At 52.0% G+C, this 22,144-nt stretch overlaps 1 protein-coding gene across 3 annotated transcripts; it reads left to right on the forward strand.

Moving 5' to 3' along the window:
* The first annotated feature begins 62 nt into the window (after positions 1–62).
* Positions 63–21,354, forward strand: CABP1 (calcium binding protein 1). Of its 3 annotated transcripts, XM_026015881.2 has the most exons (7): positions 7,507–7,982; positions 12,935–13,126; positions 15,891–15,921; positions 16,216–16,359; positions 17,466–17,575; positions 17,816–17,963; positions 20,917–21,354. In XM_026015881.2, the coding sequence occupies exons 1-7, from the start codon at positions 7,938–7,940 to the stop codon at positions 20,940–20,942; spliced, it is 696 nt and encodes a 231-aa protein (XP_025871666.1). In that variant the 5' UTR covers positions 7,507–7,937; the 3' UTR covers positions 20,943–21,354. The 3 variants fall into 3 exon arrangements, with proteins under 3 accessions (XP_072579085.1, XP_072579084.1, XP_025871666.1); XM_072722983.1 differs by lacking the exons at positions 7,507–7,982; positions 12,935–13,126 and adding an exon at positions 72–812; XM_072722984.1 differs by lacking the exons at positions 7,507–7,982; positions 12,935–13,126; positions 17,816–17,963 and adding an exon at positions 63–812.
* Positions 21,355–22,144: the final 790 nt, after the last annotated feature.

Below are 22,144 nucleotides of genomic sequence, written 5' to 3' on the forward strand. Positions count from 1 at the left end.
AGCGGGGCTCCTCGAGCGCGGGGCGGGGCAAGGGGCGGGGCGCGGCGGTACCTGGGCCGCCGAGGAGCCGGGGGTGGGCTCTCCGGGGACAGCCGGCGGCCCCCCCAGATCCGCACCGCCAGCCGCCGGGAAGCTCGGGGCTCCGGGCGTAGAGGCTGCGCTGTCACATGGGCGGCGGCGACGGGGCCGCATTTAAGCGGCCGGGGGACGGCGCCCGCCTCCAGCGCGTCCTCGGGCTTGGCTCCCGCCGGGCGCCCCGCTCTCTGCCCGCCGGGGGCCCCGCGCAGCGCCGCACCGCGCCGCCCCCGCCGGGCCATGCGAGCGCGGGCCCCGCCGCGATGAGCTCGCACATCGCCAAAAGCGAGTCCAAGACGTCGCTGCTGAAGGCGGCGGCGAGCGGGGGCAGCCGGGTTCCCCGCCACGGCCCTGCCCGGGAGCCAGGGTTGCCTGGCCGCCGGCTGCCTGGCACCAGCCCAGGCACGCCGCCGCCGTCCGGGGACCCCAGTTCGCGGAGGCCCCTGTGCCGGCCGGCGCCGCGAGAGGAGGGCGCGCGGGGGAGCAGGCGCGGGCTCCCCCAGGCGCACTGCAGGCCCCGGGAGGCGCTGCCGGCCGCGGCGTCCCGACCTTCGCCGCCGTCGCCGCTGCCGCCGGCCCGCGGGCGGGATGGGGAGGAACGGGGGCTGTCCCCGGCGCTCGGCCTCCGGGGCTCGCTGCGAGCCCCGGGTCGCGGGGACTCCGCTCCAGCCGCCGCGTCCGAGGCAGACCCGTTCCTCCACCAGCTGCGCCCCATGCTCAGCTCCGCCTTCGGCCAGGTAAGGGCCGCGCCTCCCGCCCGCGCTCCCGGGAAAGGCGCTCGGGACCCTGCACGGCTGCGCGCCCACAGCCCTCCCGCCGCTTCCCGCGGCCCGGGTCACGCTCCCCGTAGTCCCTCCGCAGCCCTGCGCCCTGGCCGGCACTCCTCCTCCCCCGTGCCTGATTCAGCACCCTGAGCGCTGTCCACGCTCCCGGCCTCTTCTGGGCGAGGTACCGGCGCCTCGCCGCCCGCCACCTGCCGAATAGGCCGGTCCTGGAGGGGAACGACCGCCGCAAACCGCCTGGAGATCTGCAGGGGTCAGGAGGGGTGCTCCGAGCAGGTGGCGCCAAATTCACTCCTCTGGTCTCCAGCCAAGACTGCCAGTGAGCGACCTAAAGGAGCAAGGGGTTTGGGGTCTGAGACTCAAGAATGGCCACCTCGGGGCACACAGCCTTGCTTGGGCATGGGGGACGCTAGTCGTGGGCTGTGGTGGCCCCGGAGACCTGGGAAAAGTTAGGAGAGCCGAATGGAGACTCAAAAATACAAGAAAAGAGAAGGGTCTGGGTAGGCATGGAGGGGCTACACAGAGCTATTGCTCAAATGGGAACTTTGGGGTGTTTTAAGGAGATTGTCATTCCAGGGATGCCATTAGGATGGCAGTTGGGCAGTTGTCAGGTCGTAGGACGTGGAATAACACCCCAGACTAAGTTGATGTGCCTTCTAAGGTTAGAAAGGTCACTAAGGAGTCACTAGTGGCTACTCTTGTTTCCTGTAGGCTTTTCTCTCAAGGGTCCTGAGCAGCTGTCCTCGAGTCCAGGTCTACAGTTTGGGGTGTGCTGCCCGGGAGAGAGGTTCGCAGAGAGGAACCTGTGAACTCCCGAGCAAAGCCAGGGTTTCCTCTAGTCTGAGCCCATAATTAATTCAAACTTATTGGCACAGCGTTGAAACTGTTCTGCGGCAGCCGAAGAGGGATGTGATGCAGAGGTCTGGTGGGAGAGTTTTCGTTGTGTGTGGAGGAAGAAGAGGCCCTGAGTGTTTCTGTGTTAGGATGTAGTGGAGAGAAGCCGTGTTAAGCTTCTGACTTGCCATGCTGGATCAGAATTCCAAGGAGGCTGTGTGTGTTCTGCCTCAGATCTGCACATTCTTTTTCAAAATACTACTCCGTGGCGGCTGAGGCCAGGGGAGGTCTGACATGAAGGTAGCTGCACGTGGATTTGGGTTGCACGGGGCTGCTGTGTGGTGTGATAGGGCAGCAGTGTGTGGCTTTGTTCCTGTGGGGAGCCCTCGTTAGCCGCGTTAGCTGAAAGCAGTTCTCCAGAGTAGAGATTTGGATGCAGAGCTTTGAGAATTAGTGCAGACATATTGAGGTGGAAGTTCACTGCGGTGGCTTATGTATTAGGTGGGAGACATAGAGTGTCCCAGGCAGTGGTCAATGGAGTGAGTCTGGGTTGTGGAATCAGTGACATCTAATCAAACATTTATCAAATAATTTGGGGGCACCTACTTTACCCAGGCATTTATGGGTACTGCGGAGACACCAGTGGACAAGATAGCTGGAGTTCTGGCTGTTTTGGAGCTTACAATGTAGTAATTTGTAAGGGTAGTTCACTGGCCCAGAATCACTCACTTTCTGGCTATTTATTTTGCTGCTAATATGACTTCACTCCTAGAAAAAGAGTCTCTTCTTTTTCCAGTCTCACAGAATTTGCCTGCATGGGCCTTTGTGAGCTCAGAGCATTTCAGCTACCTCCTTTTTTCTTCCTTCTCCCTTCTCCTACTTTCTTAGTCATTAATGAGGACTATCCTACAGCCCAATGTTCTGAAATGTCACCAGGGTCACTTGAGTCAGGAAGAGCTGGAAGGTCCCATCAAATATTTACTACCTCCCTCTGGAAGCTCTTGCTTCTGGAGATGCAGACTTTTTCTGTAAAGCTCAGCACATTCAGTTTGGGCTTCCTGCTGACAGCTCTAGGCATCCTCTTGAACAGCAACAGCAATGACAACCGAACCCAGCCTCGGACTTTTGGGTCAGAGTCTCCAGTCTCCTGAGACAGTGGAGAAATAGTCTTTCCATCCTTTCTCTTTGCAATGAGATTTCTGTCCTTAGATTCAGGACCAGGACCAAGAGAAGAGACATGGAATTCTGAATACAGAAACATTCAGATAGAATCTGTTTAGGGCAAAATATAGTCCTGGGAAGGTCTATTTCTCATGTCTCCCAAGCTCTATATATATTTTTAACCTTAACTGAATTGCTTAACCTCATTAAGCCTCTGTTTCTTTATCTACAAAATAAAGAAAATCATAGTACCTCACTGGGCTTGGGGGGGATTAAATGGGACATTAAGATATGTACAGATTTTGGCCAGTGCATGGTGCAGAGCAAGGGCTTCATCTGTAATAGTTATTATTGTTGCTGTCAATTAACTACCAAGTGCTGTCCTGAATCTCCTTTTCATTTGTAATACAGTCAAGGAGAGCTAGGGCTCAAAGTGACACTGAAGGGTCCAAGATAGGTCCTACACTAGGGGAACAGGAATCAGGATTCTTTTTTTTAAAAGGTTTTATGTATTTATTCATGAGAGACACATAGAGGCAGAGACATAGGCAGAGGGAGAAGCAGGCTCCCCACGAGGAGCCCAATGTGGTACTTGATCCTAAGACCCTGGGATCATGACCTGAGCTGAAAGCAGATCCTCAACCACTGAGCCACCCAAGCATCCCCTTATAAAACTACTTTAAGAACAGTTTTTCTGCTCCTTACTCTAAGTTCCTTACTCTAAGACCCCTTGTAGAAAAGTCAGATGTGCATAAAGCCTGCATCTCTGTTCCATCCTTCCCCTTTTTCTAGCTCTAAAGACATCTCTTCTAACTTGAATAAATTAGCCCAATTCCCAAACTGCTTTGCACATAACAAGAACACAGTATCTAATGGGCGAATGACCAGTATCTCCAGCCTCTGCTCTGCAGAGTTTCTTTAGTTCCTATAGTTTAGATGAGGGCGTGAGACCATGAAGTTTTGGGTCATAATGGATTCAATCATACTAGGCCTGTTTTTCTAGGATGAGGGCTGTGTATATCATTCACTCCTGTCAAGTCTTTCCCTCCTGCTCTCTGAGAGAGTGGGAGCCCTCATTGCTTTCCCCTGGTGCCTGGGGAAAAGGAAAGAGAAGGTCAGCTTGGGGTTGATATCAATCCTGTAGAGTCCTCCAAGACAGCTGCGTTTGCCTTTGCTGTTTGGGGGAAGGAACAAGGGTGCTTGAGACCTCAGCCAAGAGCTCACTAAACAATTGCCTAAGTATCTTCTCAACAACCTGTAAAGGTTGGCATTATCACCCCCCCATTTTGGAGATGAGGAAACAGTCTTGAGAGAGGGGAAGTGGCTTGTCCAAGGGCCACAGAGTAAGTAAGTGGCAGGACTATGATCTCTAAAGAACGAGTTGGGTGGGAAGTCACATAAGAGTGTTTCCTTTTTTTTTTTTTTTTAGATTTTATTTATTCATGAGAGACACAGAGAGGCAGGCAGAGACACAGGCAGAGGGAGAAGCAGGCTCCATGCAGGGAGCCCGATGTGGGACTTGATCCCGGGACCCTGGGATCACACCCTGAGCTAAAGGCAGACGCTCAACCGCCGAGCCACCCAGGTGTCCCCATAAGAGTGTTTCCTATTTGTCAGAAGCATCCACAAAGCACCTTTCAGGTTATGACCCAGCTTTCCCTGAGCCTGTTCACACTGGGCTGTCATCCAAGTTCAAATGCTAGTGATAGAACCGATCAGGGCTGGAGGCCAGCCTCCCTCTTAATCAGGAATAATCAGCAGTGGGTTTATCCTTCTCATCCCTCTGATCTTGTTACTGCATTCCAGAACTCATAGTGTAGGCTTCTGGAAGTCCAAGGGTTGTGGCCACTGGGGTGAAGAGGGAAGGTGGGGCTGGGCAATGTGCTTTGTTCCTTAGAGAAGCCCCTACCTGTTGGCCCTTAAAAAAAAAAAAAAAAGTATATGTGTGTGTGTGTGTGTGTATATATATATATATATATATATATATACACACATATGCAAAAGCAAATTTCTTCTAAAGGTCAAGACACCTGCCTCCTCTAGATCACCAGTTATTCGGGTCACCCAGGAGCACCACCCCCTGACCTGCCCAGCCCAAAATAGCTTAAGCAAAGCTCTGAGTTTGTTTTTTTTTTTTAAAGCTCTGAGTTTGAATCCCTGAATCCCTTGCTGCTTCAAGCTAGGGTCAGCATCCTGTCCTGTAAAAAAGGATGAGATTTATTGACTTTTCCACAGGGGCCTGGTCTTGCTGTCTCCTGTCTCCTGTCTCCTGTCTCCTGCCTCCAAGGACAGGCATATTCCAAGGTCGGCAAGCGGGTGCTGTGCTCCGGGCTGGCCTGCAGGGGGCAGGAGTCACCAGGTCTGACTGAGTGGGTGTTCTGCTGAGTCTGGCAAGGCGGGCACAGCTGGCCCTTTAAGACTAATGCTGGGCCAGGGAAGGGGGCACCTTCTAGGTGCCTGGCACTGTGCCAAACCCTTTACATATATTATCTCATTAACTCCTCACAACAGCCCTAGGAGGAAAGGGTTATTAGTGTACCCATTTTAAAAGAAACTGAGGTTCAGAAGGATTCACAAGTCCTCAAGGTCATAGAGTTTGCTAGGCAGCAGGGCAACATTGGAACCCAGGTCTGTCTGCCCCTGCATTCTAAGCTTTTAGCGTCTGTGTCAGTGGTCCTCAACGCTGACTGCAGATTAGAATTCCTGGAGCACTAAACCCCACCCGTGCCTGGAGCTCATCTACACCTATTAAATCAGAATCATCTGCAGCTAGCATTGAGACTCTCACTTGACGCTGTGCTGCCTTTCCCTATATCTGCCCAGGTAGTTAATATAAATTGGGTTTGTACCTGGAACCTAACCCAGCTCCCCTCTGGGGTCCCTGGTGAGCCCCAGCTTGTCAAGAGTCTGCAGATAGTTGATTTACTAGATTTCATCTTCCAAGTCTTTTCTGATCCCCCCAGACTAAGTCAGATTCCTCTGTCTCACATTCTCAGAGGTTTTGTGTTTTCCCTTTTGTAGCATTTACCTGAAACGTGATTCAGTAAGTGCATTCATAGCTCTTTAATAGCTCTTGCCTGCCTGCTAGAACATGAACTCCCTGAAAGCAGGTACCATGCTTTATCTTGTTCCCCACAGCATTCCTAGAGCCAGGCACAGTGCCTGGCACACAAACCCTGGACAAATGAGCTATTTCTTACTCATTAAGTATCTATTATGTGTTGGGTACTTGCCCACATCCGCTTTATAAGCAAGATACGGGGAAACCCCCTTTTTCCAGGCAAGGAAACAGAAGCTCTAGAATGTGAGAAGTCAGAAGCTGGCAGCAGAGGCATGACTCAACCCCAGGCCTGTAGACCCTTCTCATGCACCTGAGTCTCATAACCCTGACTCCCCGCCCCACAGAAAGGCTGCTTGATGCTTTCCTGTGGAGGAACGTGTCTTTGGAGAAGGCACTTATGTTAGCTGCTCACTCTTCGGTCTCATCTCCCTGGTGTCTTTCCTGCCCTTTGAGCATCAACACCTCCCCAGGCTCCTCCCTTTGCCCTCAGGGGCTGCCCCCCCCTTCTCATACCCCCTTTGGAGGTTTGGCCCAAACAAGGCTGCTGAGTAACTCCCCTGATTAAACTGTTCCGTCGTCAGCAGCAGCACAGACGTCAAGAGCTATCCAGGGACTTCCTCCCCCGGCTCCCTGGGAGCCAGCCTGTGGCACCTCCTGGGCAGTGCCCCGCCCACTCCCCTAATGGGACTTCTGACCAGCCACTCTAGCTGGATCAAACGTCCCTGGGAAAGCAGCCTCTCTGGACTAAAAACTCTTCCAGTGCCTCGTGCGAGGGTTGTTGCATCAGGGGCGGGGAGAGTTAGGCTTCCCATCCTCTCTGGTGCCCCCTGCTGGGAGAAGCTGGCTGCAAGGTTTCGGGGACACTTCCGCTCTTGGGTCCTCTGGCTCCGTCTGTAGGTCTTGAATGTGACATCTGAAGCTCCAGATGAGTCCACATCAAACCTGGAACCCACCAGGACGAGGAAGAGCCGCTCACCTAAAAAGTTCCAGTCGTGGGACCTTGAAGACCACTTAGCAAAGGGTGGCCTCTCTGCTTTGCACCCCAAGGAAACCTTGAAAGATCCTCGCTCAGGATTAGGCAGAGGATTGTTAGAGGGTTGGCAACCCTCCATCACAGCCTGTGCGCCAGCACTGCCTCCATCATGCCCCCCTCACCGCGGTCTCTTGGGTCGGAGAGACTCCACATAGCAAAGGGAGCAGAAGGATCCGCTCGCTGCTGTTGGCTCAGCTTGTGCTTCCAGCCCCGGAGCCTCATCCCATTTCAGTGACGAAGCAAGTGTGAAAAATGGAGCGTGATGGGGACGTCACAAGATCTTCCAGGCCCTCAACTGGAACTGTCTGCTCTCAATCCAGCTGGGATTGCCAGGGGGCAATTAGGATGTGTGTCTGTCTCTGAGTGCTTGCATATGTATGTGTGTGCAGATGTGTGTGTGTGTGTGTGTGTGTGTGCACATGGCTGGAGCTGGGAGGCAACCTGGCTTTGGTGGCCCAAACTAGCCTGCTTCCCCTTCTGGGTCTGCTGGCCTAATTCCCAGCTGCAGCTGCCATTCTGGGCCCCCCTCCCCGAAGCAATCTCCCTGCAGATTTGGCAGCGGGAGAGGAGGGGCTGAGGGAAGGGAAATGAACCAGAGAGAGGACTGAGCTCTAATCTGATGTAGATGATCGGCGCCTTCCCTAGCTTGCTACCCTCTGCCATCAGCTCTCCAGGCAATTTTCTCTGTACCCTGCACTCTCCTCTCCCCTTCTGCCTTCATCTCCTTAAGAAAGTGTCCAGAAAGTTAAACCCACACACACAAACACACACACAATCCACCAAAAAAAAAAAAAAAAAATCAGAGAGCAGGAGCAGGCAGACGAGTAAGAGAGCACGCGCGCAAGAGAGCGGGCTCAGAACGGGCCAGGAGGAAGAACTGCGCAGGCAGAGGGAGGCTGGGGTTTGGCCGTGACAGGGACTAAGGTCTCTTAGGCCCCAGAAGCCTCCTTCATGGACCCGGGGATCCTGAGAGGGGCTGCCTCAGCTTAGGATGGGCAACTGTGTCAAGTCTCCACTGAGAAATCTCTCAAGGAAGGTATGTTTCTGGAGTTTCCAAGTCCTGGGGAAGGGGAGGGGGGCATCTTACCATGTGTCCCAGAGTTGGGGATGGAGGGGGTGGGCATCTGAAGCTTGCTACCCTTTCCATGGGTTCTGTCTAGAGCTGCTTCCCTGTTCCTCCCTCCAGATTCCCTCTGATCCCCGTTTTCTGTGTCTCAGGCTCTGAGCTGAAGTTGGGACTTACAGCTGCATGGGGACCGGGGGCTATGTTTGGGAATTAGCATAAGATTCGGGAAAGAAACCCCCGTAGTTCCTGAGCCATAAAATGAAAAGCACAGGTCCGTAGAATGTGAGTGGATGGACCCCCTTGGGGGCTGCTGGATCGGAAGAGGGTTGAGCTGGGCTTTTGAGCCTGCTGCTACTGAGGCTCCTTCCCAGCTGTGGAGCTGGGGGCTCATTCATCTCTTTGAGAGTCTCTGTCCCTCTCTCTGGTGGTCTCTAAGCCTTCAGACTTGTGGGTTTTGAAGTAGATCCCATTGCTAATGGGGTATGCCTTGCTCCCCTCAATAATTCTTGAATCGGGTCAGAGAATCTCAATTAGGACCAGGCTGGTTCAGGGCCCTGAATTGTTTTCACCGAGAAATAGGATGTTGAGCAAAGGTGTCTGTAAGTAGCTTTTTGTCATGGATTTATTGCTTATACACCAGGATAATATCCTTTTGCAAGAATTCCTTTTGGAAAGCAAATCATCACCTCCAAAACATTTTTTATGCAAAGCTGGGCTTACATCTATAGGGTTTTGCTGCACGTGGGCTCTGCCTGTATTTCTGGCCCTCTGTAGTCAGGCCAGAAAAGAAACTCGTGGATATTATTTAAAGGAAGAAGGAATGATAGGGATGTTTTCCTCCAGTTCTGTCTTTTTCCAGACAAGGAACTTGATTACCACTCAGGGTAAAGTGACTTACCCAAGGTCTTGGGGTAACTAATGGCATGTCTGTCCCTAACCCCGTACTACCTCCTGGGTCGGTTCAATCCTCTCTTAATTTAGGACATTTTGGGCTTTTCTGCTCATCGTCTTCCTCATTTAGTTAAGCTGCTCATATCAAATTCCCTTTAATCTTCACTGGTCCCTTGGATCCTTCCGAGGGTTGACTGTTTTTCTTCTTTTTTTTTTTTTTTTAATTTTTTTTTTATTTATTTATGATAGTCAGAGAGAGAGACAGAGAGGCAGAGACACAGGCAGAGGGAGAAGCAGGCTCCATGCACCGGGAGCCCGACGTGGGATTCGATCCCGGGTCTCCAGGATCGCGCCCTGGGCCAAAGGCAGGCGCCAAACCGCTGCGCCACCCAGGGATCCCCTGTTTTTCTTCTTTGCATACAGCCCACATCATCTGTCATCTTACGGGAGTCTTTGGCATCAGAGGTGGCCTCTGTGCTGTTGCAGAGAAGCAGAAATTGACCCGAATTAGTCTAGAGGACCACAGGGTGAAAGCTTCCCTTCCACCCTCCCCGGGGTTCTGTCCAGAACTTAAAGAGGTGAATTTAAGAGCAAGCATTATCCCTCTGCCCCACCTCACCCATCTCCCCAACAGCAGAGTGCTTACGAACCACACTTCTCATATCTTTTCTTTCCAGCTATGTGACCTTGGGTGAGTTACTTGAGCTCTCTGGGCCTGAGTTCCCCTGTCCACCAAGTGGGAATACTAGTATTTACCTCCTAAAGTGATTGTTAAAAGCAAATAAAGTGCTGTGCACACTGCCTGGAACAAAGTCCTCAGTAAATGGCAGCTAGTATTACTGTCATCATGATCCTAATTTTTCCACTCTGGGTGTCCAGAGAAAGGGGGGTAAAGGAAAATAGGAGAGGTTTTGTTTTGAGTCCATGGAATAAGGTAAAAGACAATAAAACGTATCGCATTTAATTTCATGTTTTTTTGTAATAGTAATAATTGCTTTCTTCTAAACAGCTCCAACATAGCCATCCTCTTTGATTTCATTTGCTCTTTTCCACCAAGTAGTTCTCTTGGCTATTTTGTAGAGAAAGGAGCTGGATTTAAGAGCTAAGAGCTTTCCTAAAGTCATACAGCCGAGTGGAAGCGGAGTTGAGATTTTTGCAATGCCGGTCCATAGTTTGGTATTTTATTTTATTTTATTTTATTTTATTTTATTTTATTTTATTTTATTTTATTTTATTTTATTTTATTTTATTATTTATTTTATTTTATTTTATTTTATTTTATTTTATTTTATTTTATTTTATTTTATTTTATTTTATTTTTTGCCTCCATGAGAGGCTGCCTTTCTTTCCCCTGCTGTCAGGAGTGTTATTCAGAGATTCCCACATCTGACCTTACAGGTTGCCTGGTTCCCCACTCACTGCAGTGATTCGGGCCCCCACCTTGCCAAGCCCTCACTGAATACCTTCAAGGAGAGAGAGCTTTGACTTGCCTTCTCTTGGATAGCTTGCCTTGTTAGAAAGCTGTTAGGTCATGAGGCCAGCTGACCCTGTTGCCATGCTACACTTGGGAGCTGTCCCTTTGGTGCCAGGAGACATTGTGAGCCTATGGGCCACTGCCCACTTGGCTTCCCGAGTGTGGTAGCCAGGGAGCCAGGAAGGGGGAGAGGCAGCCTGCTCCGGGCTCTGTGCAGGACAGGACTAGGCTGTCAGGTGCTATCATTGGCCAGGGAAGAACAGCAGCCTCCTGGCAACTTGGTGCCAGGCAGTATTATGATAAAGAGATGGAGTGGAAATTCCCCAGCCACCACTGGTGCCTCCTTTGTGGGAACGTGTTCTTCTCCATCCCTTCTCAGTTCTTCCCTGATTGGCAAATATGCTCCCACTTCCTCTGGAGCCAGAAGTAAATGCCTTCTGGCTCCCTGCATCTCTTATGTTGCATCTCCACCATCGTCATCATCGTCATCACCGTCATTCTCATCCCCATGGCAACTCCATGTATTCGGCTCTTACCATGCTCCAGGCACTATGCAATAGCTCATTTATTTCTCACAAGGATCCTGAGTTTATTCCCGCTGGACAGAGAAGGAAACTAGAGCACAGAGGAGTGAAGTCACCTGCCCAAGGTCACATAGCAAGCAAGCGGCAGAGCCAGAATGTGTCCCCAAGACTGTTTGAGCCCAAAGCCAGTGTACTAAATTGCCTCTCAGAGTTCTGTGCTGCCTGCTGCCTCCTCCCTCCTGGCTTGTGCTCACTGTGAGCCAAGTGTGCGAGGCTCAGCCAGAAACAAAAAGGCTGATTCTCTACACATAGCTTGGGAGATTATTTCTTGGGGTCCAGCCGCTCTCTACTCTTGGGCTTCCTCTGGGCTGGCCTCCCAGTGAGGAAAGTCTCCCGGGTTCTGCCCTTGCTCTAGCCTGGGTCCTAGAAGCCTGTGCAAGTATGGCTGAGGCTCTGACCTCTTTGAGTCATCAAACCAGAATGGCCCTTGGACTGTTAAACATTTGTCAAGTTCCGAGACAACCAAAGACCCACCCTTATTGCAGTCACTGAACTTGGGCCTTGTACTGAGGACCTTCACTCTGGGTCTGAACCAGGATACTGCTCCTCCCTCTCAGCCTAGAAGAGGCTTAGGAAGTTGGAAGGGAGTCTAGTCTGTAGCCCCAGAGTGTGGGGCTTTGGGGAGAAGACACACAAGAGGAGAGGGAGGGTGAGGTAAGCCTGGGGGAGCTTGTTCTGCTTCTCAGCCTGGCAGGACAAGCTGCCCCCTGGGTCACAGGATCTTCTCCTGGCCATGTCCTTCTGCGAGCTGGAGGAGTCTGGCAGCAAGTGTAGTACAGCAGGATACAAGAGTAGGGTATGCAGTTCTGGGGTTCTAGGGCAAAGACAGCCCTGCAAGTTATAGCTGCTCTGTTTCTCCTTGGGAAGATTTGCCTCCAAATCCTCACACTGAGAGGAGGCATCCAAGCTCAGGACTGAAGGCAGAGTGCCCTGTCCTGGATCCTGGGGGGCCTTGGGCATCCTGGGGAGGCCAGGGTGGAATAGAATGTTGTGACTAGATGCTGCTGTTGTCCTAAGGGGATGGTCTGTGGGCAGTGCTGACTTTTTATAGCTGCATGGGAACCATCGGGGAGGAGGAGGGGAGGGCCAGGGCCTGGGAGCACAGCTATATTCGGTAAGCAGAGAGGGCCCCTGCCTCAGCCTCTAGAGGTCGGGCAAGCTGGGCTGGGCAGGGAGCCAGAGACGGGAGGGGGAAGGAGAGCTGCTGGGGGGCAGAGAGTGTCTAGTCTTGAGGCTGCAAATTGGGAAGAATCTGACCCACAGATGGGCTTTGCTTGGCCCAGGCAGAGCATAAAATCAGAAGGTCTGGAAACATTAGGCTGAATTAAGTAGTACTGCCCCTGAATTAAGTAGTACTGCCCCTACAGTCTTCATTTTGCCCCAGGCCTCCCTCCTACCCTACCTGCTCAGCTGTGTTAGTTAGGCCTCTGTGTGTGCACTTGCTGGTCCAGCAGCCTATCTGAACCTGCTCTGTGTGTTCCCAGCTCTGACGGTCCCCACTGCCTTCTGGTGGGGTCCAGCAGGGGGGGCAGGGCCGGAAGTCCATTTGGGAGCATCTTGGGCAAGGCCAGTACTCATTAGTCTCTGAGTGAGTGCTTCCCATTGGTTGGAGCAGAAGCCTCTGTCAGCCTCCTTGTCTCTAAGCTCCCACATTCACGTGAGTGTGTGATTCTGTACATGTGGATGTGTCGTGAGCATGTGTGTGCGCACGTCCCACACAATGAGTGTCATCCCCAGCTCTCCCTGGAGCATCCGTTTCAATCAAGGATCAGAGACTCCATCTGTTGAGCCAAGTTGGCTCCTGCCTCCCATCATCCTGAGAGCTCTCCGAATCCCACTGTTTGACTCTCAGGGGTCTCCTCCTTGAGGAGAGCCCCTTCTAGGACCAGGAGCTGGGCTGAGGCCAGGAGGGCCAATGGGGCAGGGAGATGACAGCCTGCCTCTCTTTTGTATTTGCTTGGTGCTGGCTGAAGATGCGCCAGGAGGAGAAGAGCAGCTACACGGTGGTGCAGACAGTGGTGCAGACGAGCGAGGAGGGGCTGGCAGCCAGCGGTGAGCTCCCGGGACCACTCTTGATGCTGGCCCAGAACTGTGCCGTCATGCACAACCTGCTGGGCCCTGCCTGCATTTTCCTGCGCAAGGGCTTCGCTGAGAACAGGCAGCCTGTACGTAAGTTGGCCCCAGTGGAGCCGCACTTGACTTGGCTTCAGAGGGCATGAGGAGGTGCTGGGAAGAAGAGGGGCTCTGTATGAAGCAAGCCATGTCCCCTCATGGATACACCCCAACCCCTCAATGTGTGATTCTGACCCTCCATATTTCCCACCCATGGCTGCAAAGCACTGGTGAGTCCACCTCCACCAGCAAGAAGTAACATAGCAGCTAATGTTTTTTTGTTTGCTTTCTTATTTTCTTGAGCACTTACTCTGTGTGAGGCTCTGTGCTAAGTACTTTGGTGCATTGTCTCATGTCAGGCTCAGAGCAGCTCTGAGAGGTAAGTCCTATTATCATCTCTCATTTACAGATAAGGAGACTGAGTTGGAGAGATAAACATGTTCAGGATCACAGCTAGTGGGTGTAGAGGTTGGATTCAAACCCGGGAAGTCTGATGCAAAGGCTCCCTGTTCTCTTAACAGCAGTTCTGAATACATAGGCCTGTCCAGGAGAACTTCCTATAGTGATGGAAATATTCTACAATCCATGCTGCCCGATATAGTAGCCACCAGCCACATGTGGCCATTGAGCACTTGAGAGTGGCTAGTACAACTGAGGACCTGAATTGTTCATTTCATTTGCTTCCTATTCCAATTTAAATAGCCACAAGCAGCTACTATATCCGGGCAGCCTCCTTCAGATATCTGAACAGTCACAGGAGGAGGGTGATGATGTTACAGATACAAACATTTGAGGGTTCCACTTGTTGAATGCCACATGCTAAATACTTTACAGATATTGTCTCATGGGATGCTCGCAAAGGCCCGGTAACATGGGTGCTGGTATTAACCTATTTTATGATGAGGACACCATGGCTCAGAATGCTGAAGTGACCTGCCTGTGGTCCCACAGCTAGGAAGGAGCAACTCTGGGCTTTGCACTTGAGTTTGTCTGGCTCTGGAGGCTGACCGCATACGTTGGGGAGAAAGGAGTGTGCATGTACTCTCCTCCCGTCTGACCCCTGGGGATGGTGCTCACGGTTTCTCTAACACATTGGTGTGCACCTGTGGCTCTTCTACACATACCCCCAAACGCTCCACAAGGGGAGCATGTGATCCAAGGGCTGGCCACCTGGACTTTGCCAGAGGCACACCAAGAAGGGGTACGTACCTGGCTTGCCTGCTCCCTGGTTCCAGCTATGCAAGAAGGGGAGGAGGCTGCAGTAGGGTAGCACCCTGTTCCTCTCCAATCCTGCAGAGCTGGGTCCTGGAGAAAGAGAGGCTTCTTGAGGCTTGAAGAGTGGGAAAGGACTCATATCTGAGTGATTTGTCCTAGCAAATATACTCTGCACGGGTATGTACACACATACACTCACCTATTTACTCACTTCACTTATTGGGGGTACAGGGTTTTGCAAAAATCATTATTTTTGGCCACCCAAGATCCAAGTGTGACTAGGAATGGAGTGACAACACTCGCAGTGTACACGGTGACAGGCTTTTATGGTTGAAGTCCATACCATCATCTTGCGGAGACATAACACATACCTTCAGTGAATCCTGCCCTCACCTAGAAATGCCACATGCTGAACGGGGTAGCTTGTAGCCTGCTCATTCACAGCTCATGTACACTGTCAACACTGTCCTGTCACATTTAGCCACTTCTGAGCCTGAGGTCCTGTGCACCTGGTTGTCTCACGAGATGTTGCTCAGCAGCCCCTTTCTAGAAAATTCTGAGTTTCCCAGAGCTGGGGTCTCTTGCGATGGGGCCAGCTTGCAGTGGGTGGGCAAAAGCTGTCTCTTGCTGCCTTGACCCCTTGGCTAGAACAGCCAGCGTGCCCAGCTGAGATGCTTCATGCTCACTGGGGCCCGCCTGTGTGTCTGTGTTCAGGAGGGGTGTGCCCACATCTGGTATGTGCTTACTCAGGGTGGGCACACCCTGCCACATTCTACCTGCCAAGTCAGAGAGCTGCGATACGTGGGGAGGATGAGCTGTGGGTGCCAGCTTTGGGGCCTACTGAACAGGTCCGGCTGGGCATCCATTTCATGCTGATCTGTCTGCCTCCTGGGAAGGCCTGGGGTGACTGGCACCTCACTAGCCAGAGTCTACCCCACGTATCCTCTGGGCCTGCTCTCTGGAGACTTCTCTGCCATCTGTCCAGATGCCTAGACCCAGAGTTTCCTTGAGTCCCCAAGGAGACCTGGGCACTGCACGAAGCTGGAGATGTGTGCTTTGGACCCTGGCAGCAGCCAGCAGCACCGGCAGCCCCCAGGGTCCTAGGCCGTGTCCCATTACAGGGCAAGAGGTAGGATGAGGGTCTGGTGGGAGAAGGTGGGCGATGCCCTACTTCTGCCTCCACACCCTTGGCTCCTCCTCCTCCTCTCCCTCCCTCTCTGGCAGCCTGTCCAGTTCTGGCTTTCTGTCCCTCCAGCCCTTTCCCCATTGCCTTGCAGGCCTTCCTTCTGTTGTGACCCACAGCAACCCGTCCACTCCACTTTATTTACAGGGTTTTGCCTCCAGAACAACTCTGTCCTCTGACACATTCTGGTGTCTGGAATGGGGACACAGAGTTTCTGTATGCAGGTTGGATGGGGCTCTGGGGTCCCTGGGCATCTTCTGTGTCTATGAGAGATGTGGGCTGCACCTTTTCCCCTCAAAGATGTGTGCTGGCCTTCCCTCCACCCAGTGCTCATTGTCCCTCGTATAGTCCCCAGCCTGGGCATTTTATGACCTCTAGGCCCCTTACAGCTGCTAATAGGACACATTCTTTTGTTTCAGGACAGATCACTGCGGCCAGAGGAGATTGAAGGTAAGACCCAGTCCCTTAGGGGAAAGAGTTGCTCAGCTGTCCAGGAAGGTGAGGGAAGGGATCCTGGTGTGAAGAGAGGCAGAGACATCTTGGCCTTCTGGGAATGTGGCCTGGTACAGGGCTGGGCATTGTCTGTGGGGTGCTGAGGATCAGGGGAGTGCAGTCCTGGCAGTTCTAGGCTCTGGCTCAGGAACAGGGGTGGGGGTGGGGCTTGGGCTGCCTCTGCCCAGAGGCTTCACAGGTCCCACTTTTATCCTTTTGTCTAGCTGTGCCCACTTTTATTCTTTCTCTCAGAGCTCCGAGAGGCCTTCCGAGAATTTGATAAGGACAAGGACGGCTACATCAACTGCCGGGACCTGGGCAACTGCATGCGCACCATGGGTTACATGCCTACTGAGATGGAGCTCATTGAGCTGTCCCAACAGATCAACATGAACCGTGAGTCCCTCCCCTGGGCACCACCTGCCCTTCCCCTTCCTACCCTCGCAGTCCTCTGCAGTCACACAGGCTGGTTTCAGCTCTGGGCCCGCTTCTATGACCTGGAGCAAACTGCTTAGAGTCTCTGGGCCTGTTTCCTCTGCTGTAAACTGTGAAATGAGAGGAGCACAGGAAGTCAGTGGGGGAGTACCTGCCACACAGCCCTGCATGTGGCCTACAGGGACTGTTGAACAGAAGGGAAGCCATTACTCCTTTGTTATTTTCTGGCTTAGTTTGGGTTCTCCTAGAAGCAGACCCCCTGAGACAAGGATTTGGGTGCAAGCAGTTTCTCTGGAAGGTGAAGAGAAGGGTCAACAGGGAATAGGGAAGTGAGGCCACGAAGAGAAGGAGCCCACAGGGGGTGAACTCTCAAGCCAGCTAGCACCTAGTGTTGAGAATCTCATTTCACCAAGCAGCTCTGGGAGTTAGTGTACTGTGCCCATCTTGAGGTTAGAGCCCTGGCCTCTCCAAGCCAGGTGTTTTGTCAGTCAGTGGCTGAAAGGTGTTGTGTGCAAGGGGTGGGGTGTGTGTCACTGCTCCAGCACTCCTACCTGCTTTGGGATCTTATTGGAGTGAGCCTTCTTTTGCAGGACAAGAGTAAGGCCTGGGGCATATGGGCCAGATGCTCCTAACTCCTGCTTTCTCTGCCTTTCTGCTTGTGTGTCTTTGTCTCTCTGTCTCTGAAAAAAAATTTTTTTAAAGATTTTATTTATTTATTCATGATATACACACAGAGAGAGGCAGAGACATAGGCAGAGACAAAGGGAGAAGCAAGCTCCTGATCATCAAGGAGCCTGATGTGGGACTCAATCCCAGGACCCTGGGATCATGACCTGAGCCAAAGGCAGACAGACACTCAACCACTGAGCCACCCAGGCATCCCTTCCCTGAGCCATTCTTTGATAAACCACCTGTCCATGGTCACCTCTCTGTCCTCATTTGGCCTTTGGTTGTACCCTCGACCTGGCACTGAATAGGTCAAGGAGAGGTTCACAGTGCCTTCCTTTGCCTAATTAGAGATGAGGGAGTGATTGGATGAATGACCTAGCCCTTTCCTCTGTCTCCAGTGGGTGGCCATGTGGATTTTGATGACTTCGTAGAGCTAATGGGACCTAAACTCCTGGCAGAAACAGCAGATATGATTGGAGTGAAGGAACTTCGAGATGCTTTCCGAGAGGTGAGTAATGGGCCCTGGACAGACAGGGGTGGTGGTGGGGTGGTTGTTAGGATTCCAACCCCAGGATGGTTACTTGAAGAGAAACCTGAGCCCTGGATCACGTACCAGGGGAAGGAGCTTGGAAAGAGAAGGGTTTCCAGAGCTGGGGGACAATGAGGCTGGAAAAAGAGCCCAACCTTGGGATCTGCTTCTACATTCCCGGCATTGGAGCTACCCCTCTCTGCTCCCTGCCCTCTCTAGTTTGACACCAATGGTGACGGAGAGATAAGCACCAGTGAGTTGCGAGAGGCCATGAGGAAACTCCTGGGCCATCAGGTGGGACATCGAGACATAGAGGAAATTATCCGAGATGTGGATCTCAATGGGGATGGACGAGTAGACTTTGAAGGTAGGTGGGGTTTGAATGTACAAGAGAAGCCAAGCCAGGCCAACTGTGTATCCATCAAAATTCCAACTTTCCATGCTCCCACCCTTCCATTCTCTTACCCCTCCATCCATGCACCCCTGTAATCCACCTTCCAAATCCACCTTCCCATTCATTCCTACCCCCATCCATCCATCAATCCATCTTGCCAAATCTCTCTCTCCATCTGTTCATTCATTCATGCATCTCTTTACGTGTCCAGGTGTCTAAACACTCATTCATCTCTAAACAATTATCCATACTAGCATTTATTCATCCACTTACATATCTATCCACATATCTATTCATTTTTCTGTACATTCACCCATGCATCCATTTACTCGTGTACCTCTATCTATTCATACATCTATACCTCTATGCTTCTGTTCATACATTCACATATCTCCATCCATCTTCCTATACCTTTACCCACACTTCCATTGATCTGTTTGTGGGATCCTTTCCCATCTATATCCACCTACCCATCCATCCAACCATCCATCCATCTCTACCCATTTATCTGTCCACCTACTCCTGCATCCATCCATGGTAGATATTTTTGGAGCACCCCATTGCTCAATCTATACTCAGGGCCCTGGAGATCAGACCACAGATCACCTCCCCATTTGCAGCTCCTGCTGCTCTTTTACTCACACTCCACCTTAAAGCCATACCCCTGTACTTGTGGTCCATGATCCTGCCAAGCTCTGGTTTGAATGCACTCTTCTTTTTGTCAAGATGCCTTTTATTCTGTTCTTTAGCTGGATTAAATTCTCTTCATCCTTCAAGACTCAGCAGTGGGGCCACTTCCTCTGGCACTTCCTCGCTGGTTCCTAGGCCAAATTCCTCTTTTCTGGGCTTTCATGGCACCTCAGGCTTACCCTCCCCCATTCTTCACACTGTCCCTCGGGTGCTAGTTGTAGCTCTGCTTGTTGGAACTTTTGGAGAAGAACATTTTATCTCTACATTTCCTCATAATTCAGCACCTGGCATATAACTAATGCTCAGTAAAAGTGTTTTTTTAAAGGAATCAGTAATAATTATAATAGTTACCATTTATTATACATGTATTGTATACCAGCCACTGTACTAAGTATACTTACGTATGTTATCCCATTTGATTCTCACAACTCTCTGGATTGCACTATTATTGTGTCACATTACAGATGACGACACGGAGGCTCAGAGAATTCATATGACTTACTTGAGATTGCCTAACTATTAAGATGCAGAGCCGGATCATACACCAGATCTGGAATCTCAGCCACTACATACATAAGACTGTATGATACCATTCAAGACAACTAGGGGAGACAGGGCAAAAATACAGTAAAACATTGACTTCATACTCTATGAGCTTGCATTCTAAGCAGAAAGTCAAGATAAACATGTGCCAGAGCGTGATTGAATCCAGAATACGAAGGTTGGGAGGTCTTTTCTGGGGAGCAAGTAGACTCCAAGTTTGAAGTGATTGTGGGTGGCTACATGGAAAGAAGGCTTTGCTGCCACCAGATCTGAAATTTTTAGGTCGTTCTGTGTTCTGGTATCACCCCCCCTCTCCCAGGTGACAGCTCTTCCCTTTAAGCCCAGCACCCCCCATTTATTCTGCCAGCATGCGTTGTACACCTACTGTGTGTCAAGATCTGCCTCGAGAAGCCCGAGACCAGCAAGGAAAGCAGAAGCCAACAGTATAGTCCATGTTGTTTTGGGGGAAATACAGCAAGCTGTGGGGTACAGAAAGGGCATCTGTGCCAAGCTAGAGGGGGGATTAGGGAAGGCTTCCTGGAGGAGGCTATAAATAAGTAGAGCCCTAAGAGATGAGTAGGAGCCACCAGGTGAACAAGGAGGAAGAGGTAGTTCCCCAAATGAATTAAAATTTCCATCCACATAGAAACCTGCACACAGATGTTTATAGCAGCTTTATTTATTACAATTGCCAAAACCTGGAAGCAAACAAGATGTCCTTCAGTTGGTGAGTGGATTAAACTGTGACAATGGATTATTATTCACACTATAAAGAAATGAGCTATCAAACCATGAAGAGACATGGAGAAATCTTCCATGCATATCACTAAGTGAAAGAAGCCAATCTGAAAAGGCTACATAGTGTGTGATTCCAACTGTATAACATTCTTGAAAAGACAAAACTAAGGAGATGTAAAAGGATCAGTGGTTGCCAGGAGTTTAGGGGGAGAGAGGGATGAGCCGGTGGAGCACAGGGGATTTTTTAGGGCAGTGAGACCATTCTGAATGATATGATAGCGGCAGATACATATCATTATACATTTGCCCCAACCCATAGAATGAACAGCACCAAGGATGAACCTGAATGTTACTGTGGCCTCTGGGTGATAATGACACGTCGGTGTAGGTTCATCGATTGTAACAAAAGTCCCACTCTGGGTGCGGGATGTTGATGGTGGAGGAGGCTGTGCAGGTGTGGGGCAGGGTCTAAATGGAACTCCGGACTTCCTGCATAATTTTGCTGTGAACCTAAAACTGCTCCAAATAGTCAAATCTAGTTAAAAGAAAAAGAAGAGAGAGGAGACAGGTTGCAGACCAAGCTGAGAGGCGGAGGGAGGGGGAGGGTGCCAGCTGCACTGAAAGGGTGATCGGATCGGGTGGCTGGAGCTCAGGGATGGGGGTGAGCAGTGAGAAAGACGTCAGCTGGGGCCATGGCAGGGAGGCCTCATCAGGATATTGGATATTTTCTGGCAGGGAGCCCTAAGAGGTTTTGGAGGGGTCAGCTGTGTAGATGAGACAGCGCCCCCGCCAGCTGCTGGGCAGGAGATGGATGGAAAGAGGCCGAAGGGCTGGAGACGACCACCTGGGGAGGGGGGGGAGCACGGGAGGAGGGGGCGCGGCCTCCGATCCGGGAGGGAGATTTGGAGGCGCCGCCTGAGCTCCCGGGCCTGACGGTGCTCCTGTGCCCTCCCAGAGTTTGTCCGGATGATGTCCCGCTGAGGCCACGGGGGCCCTTCCAGGACTGCCAAGCTCCCCGGCGGGAGAAGAGGAGCCGGAGCTCGCGTCGCCCCGCCGCAGCCGCCGAGAGCCCAGGATGGACTGGCGGACGGGGCCTGCCTGCACCCCGGACCCCCACCCCTCCGCACTGTGAAAGACTCACAACTCCTGCAACTGGAAAGGGGGGCGCCCGCCACCGAGGAGGCCCCAGTGCCAAGCCGGCAGAGGTGACGCCGGGCGCCAAGTGCCAAGGACCCAGCTGCTGCTGGCGGGGCGGGCCAGGGAGCCCGCCAGCAGCCCCCACACAGCATGTCCGCCCCGGGGCAAAGCCTCTCGCCGCCTCCTTAGCTCTCTGCCCGTCCCAGCTCGACACAGCCCTGTTCTCTCGGAACCAATAAAAGTATTTCCAAGGCAAGGGCAGCTGTGGCGGGCGGTCTTTGCTTCTTGGGCCTGGTCAGATGGTGCGCACTTCCCAAGGACCAACTGCACACCCAGAGCTGGCCCCACAGTCCTGCATTCAACGTGCATTTATTGCACCCCATTAGGTACCCACCGTCATCTCAGAAGCCAGAACCCCATACCTCTAGCTGGAGGGGACCCTGGGGGTGGTAGTGACCTGGCTGGGTACCCAACCGTCCCACACAAACGCAGGCTCTGTACAAAAAGGAGAATAGATGTTGGGTGAGCATCCAGCAGGGTCTGCCCACTTCCTGTCCTCCTGGAGTTTTCCAGCCTGGCGGGAAGACAGACACAAAGTCCTTCAATAACATGGTTACAAATTGTGATGCTTTTAGGAGGGAAAAATGCAGGAGGCCTGGTGGACTCCGGGGAGGTCAGGAGAGGCTTTCCTGAGGACAACGCATTTGCCACGGAGGAAATCTCAGGGGGTGTGTGTGTGGAACAGATGTCCAGACAGCTACCGCCTGCTCTGCAGAGTGAGGAGCGGGATAGTATAGTTGTTAGGTCCTGGGTTTACTTGCTGTGTGACTTTGGGCCAGTCCTGTCCCCTCTCTGAGCCCCGTATGTAATAGGGGAACAATAAAGGATAATAAAGCCCCAGGAAGTGCTCTCAGGGCATCATGTTACTCCCTTCCAAGGGCTGGCATTCACATAAAGGAGATGTTAGTGGGTAGCAGTTGCCCAGAATTTTTGATGGGGTTAGGGAATAACCAGACAGGTGTGCAGGAGGGACCTGTGTACTTTGA

Source organism: Vulpes vulpes, chromosome 10 (genome assembly GCF_048418805.1).
Source record: "Vulpes vulpes isolate BD-2025 chromosome 10, VulVul3, whole genome shotgun sequence".
Lineage (NCBI taxonomy): Eukaryota > Metazoa > Chordata > Mammalia > Carnivora > Canidae > Vulpes > Vulpes vulpes.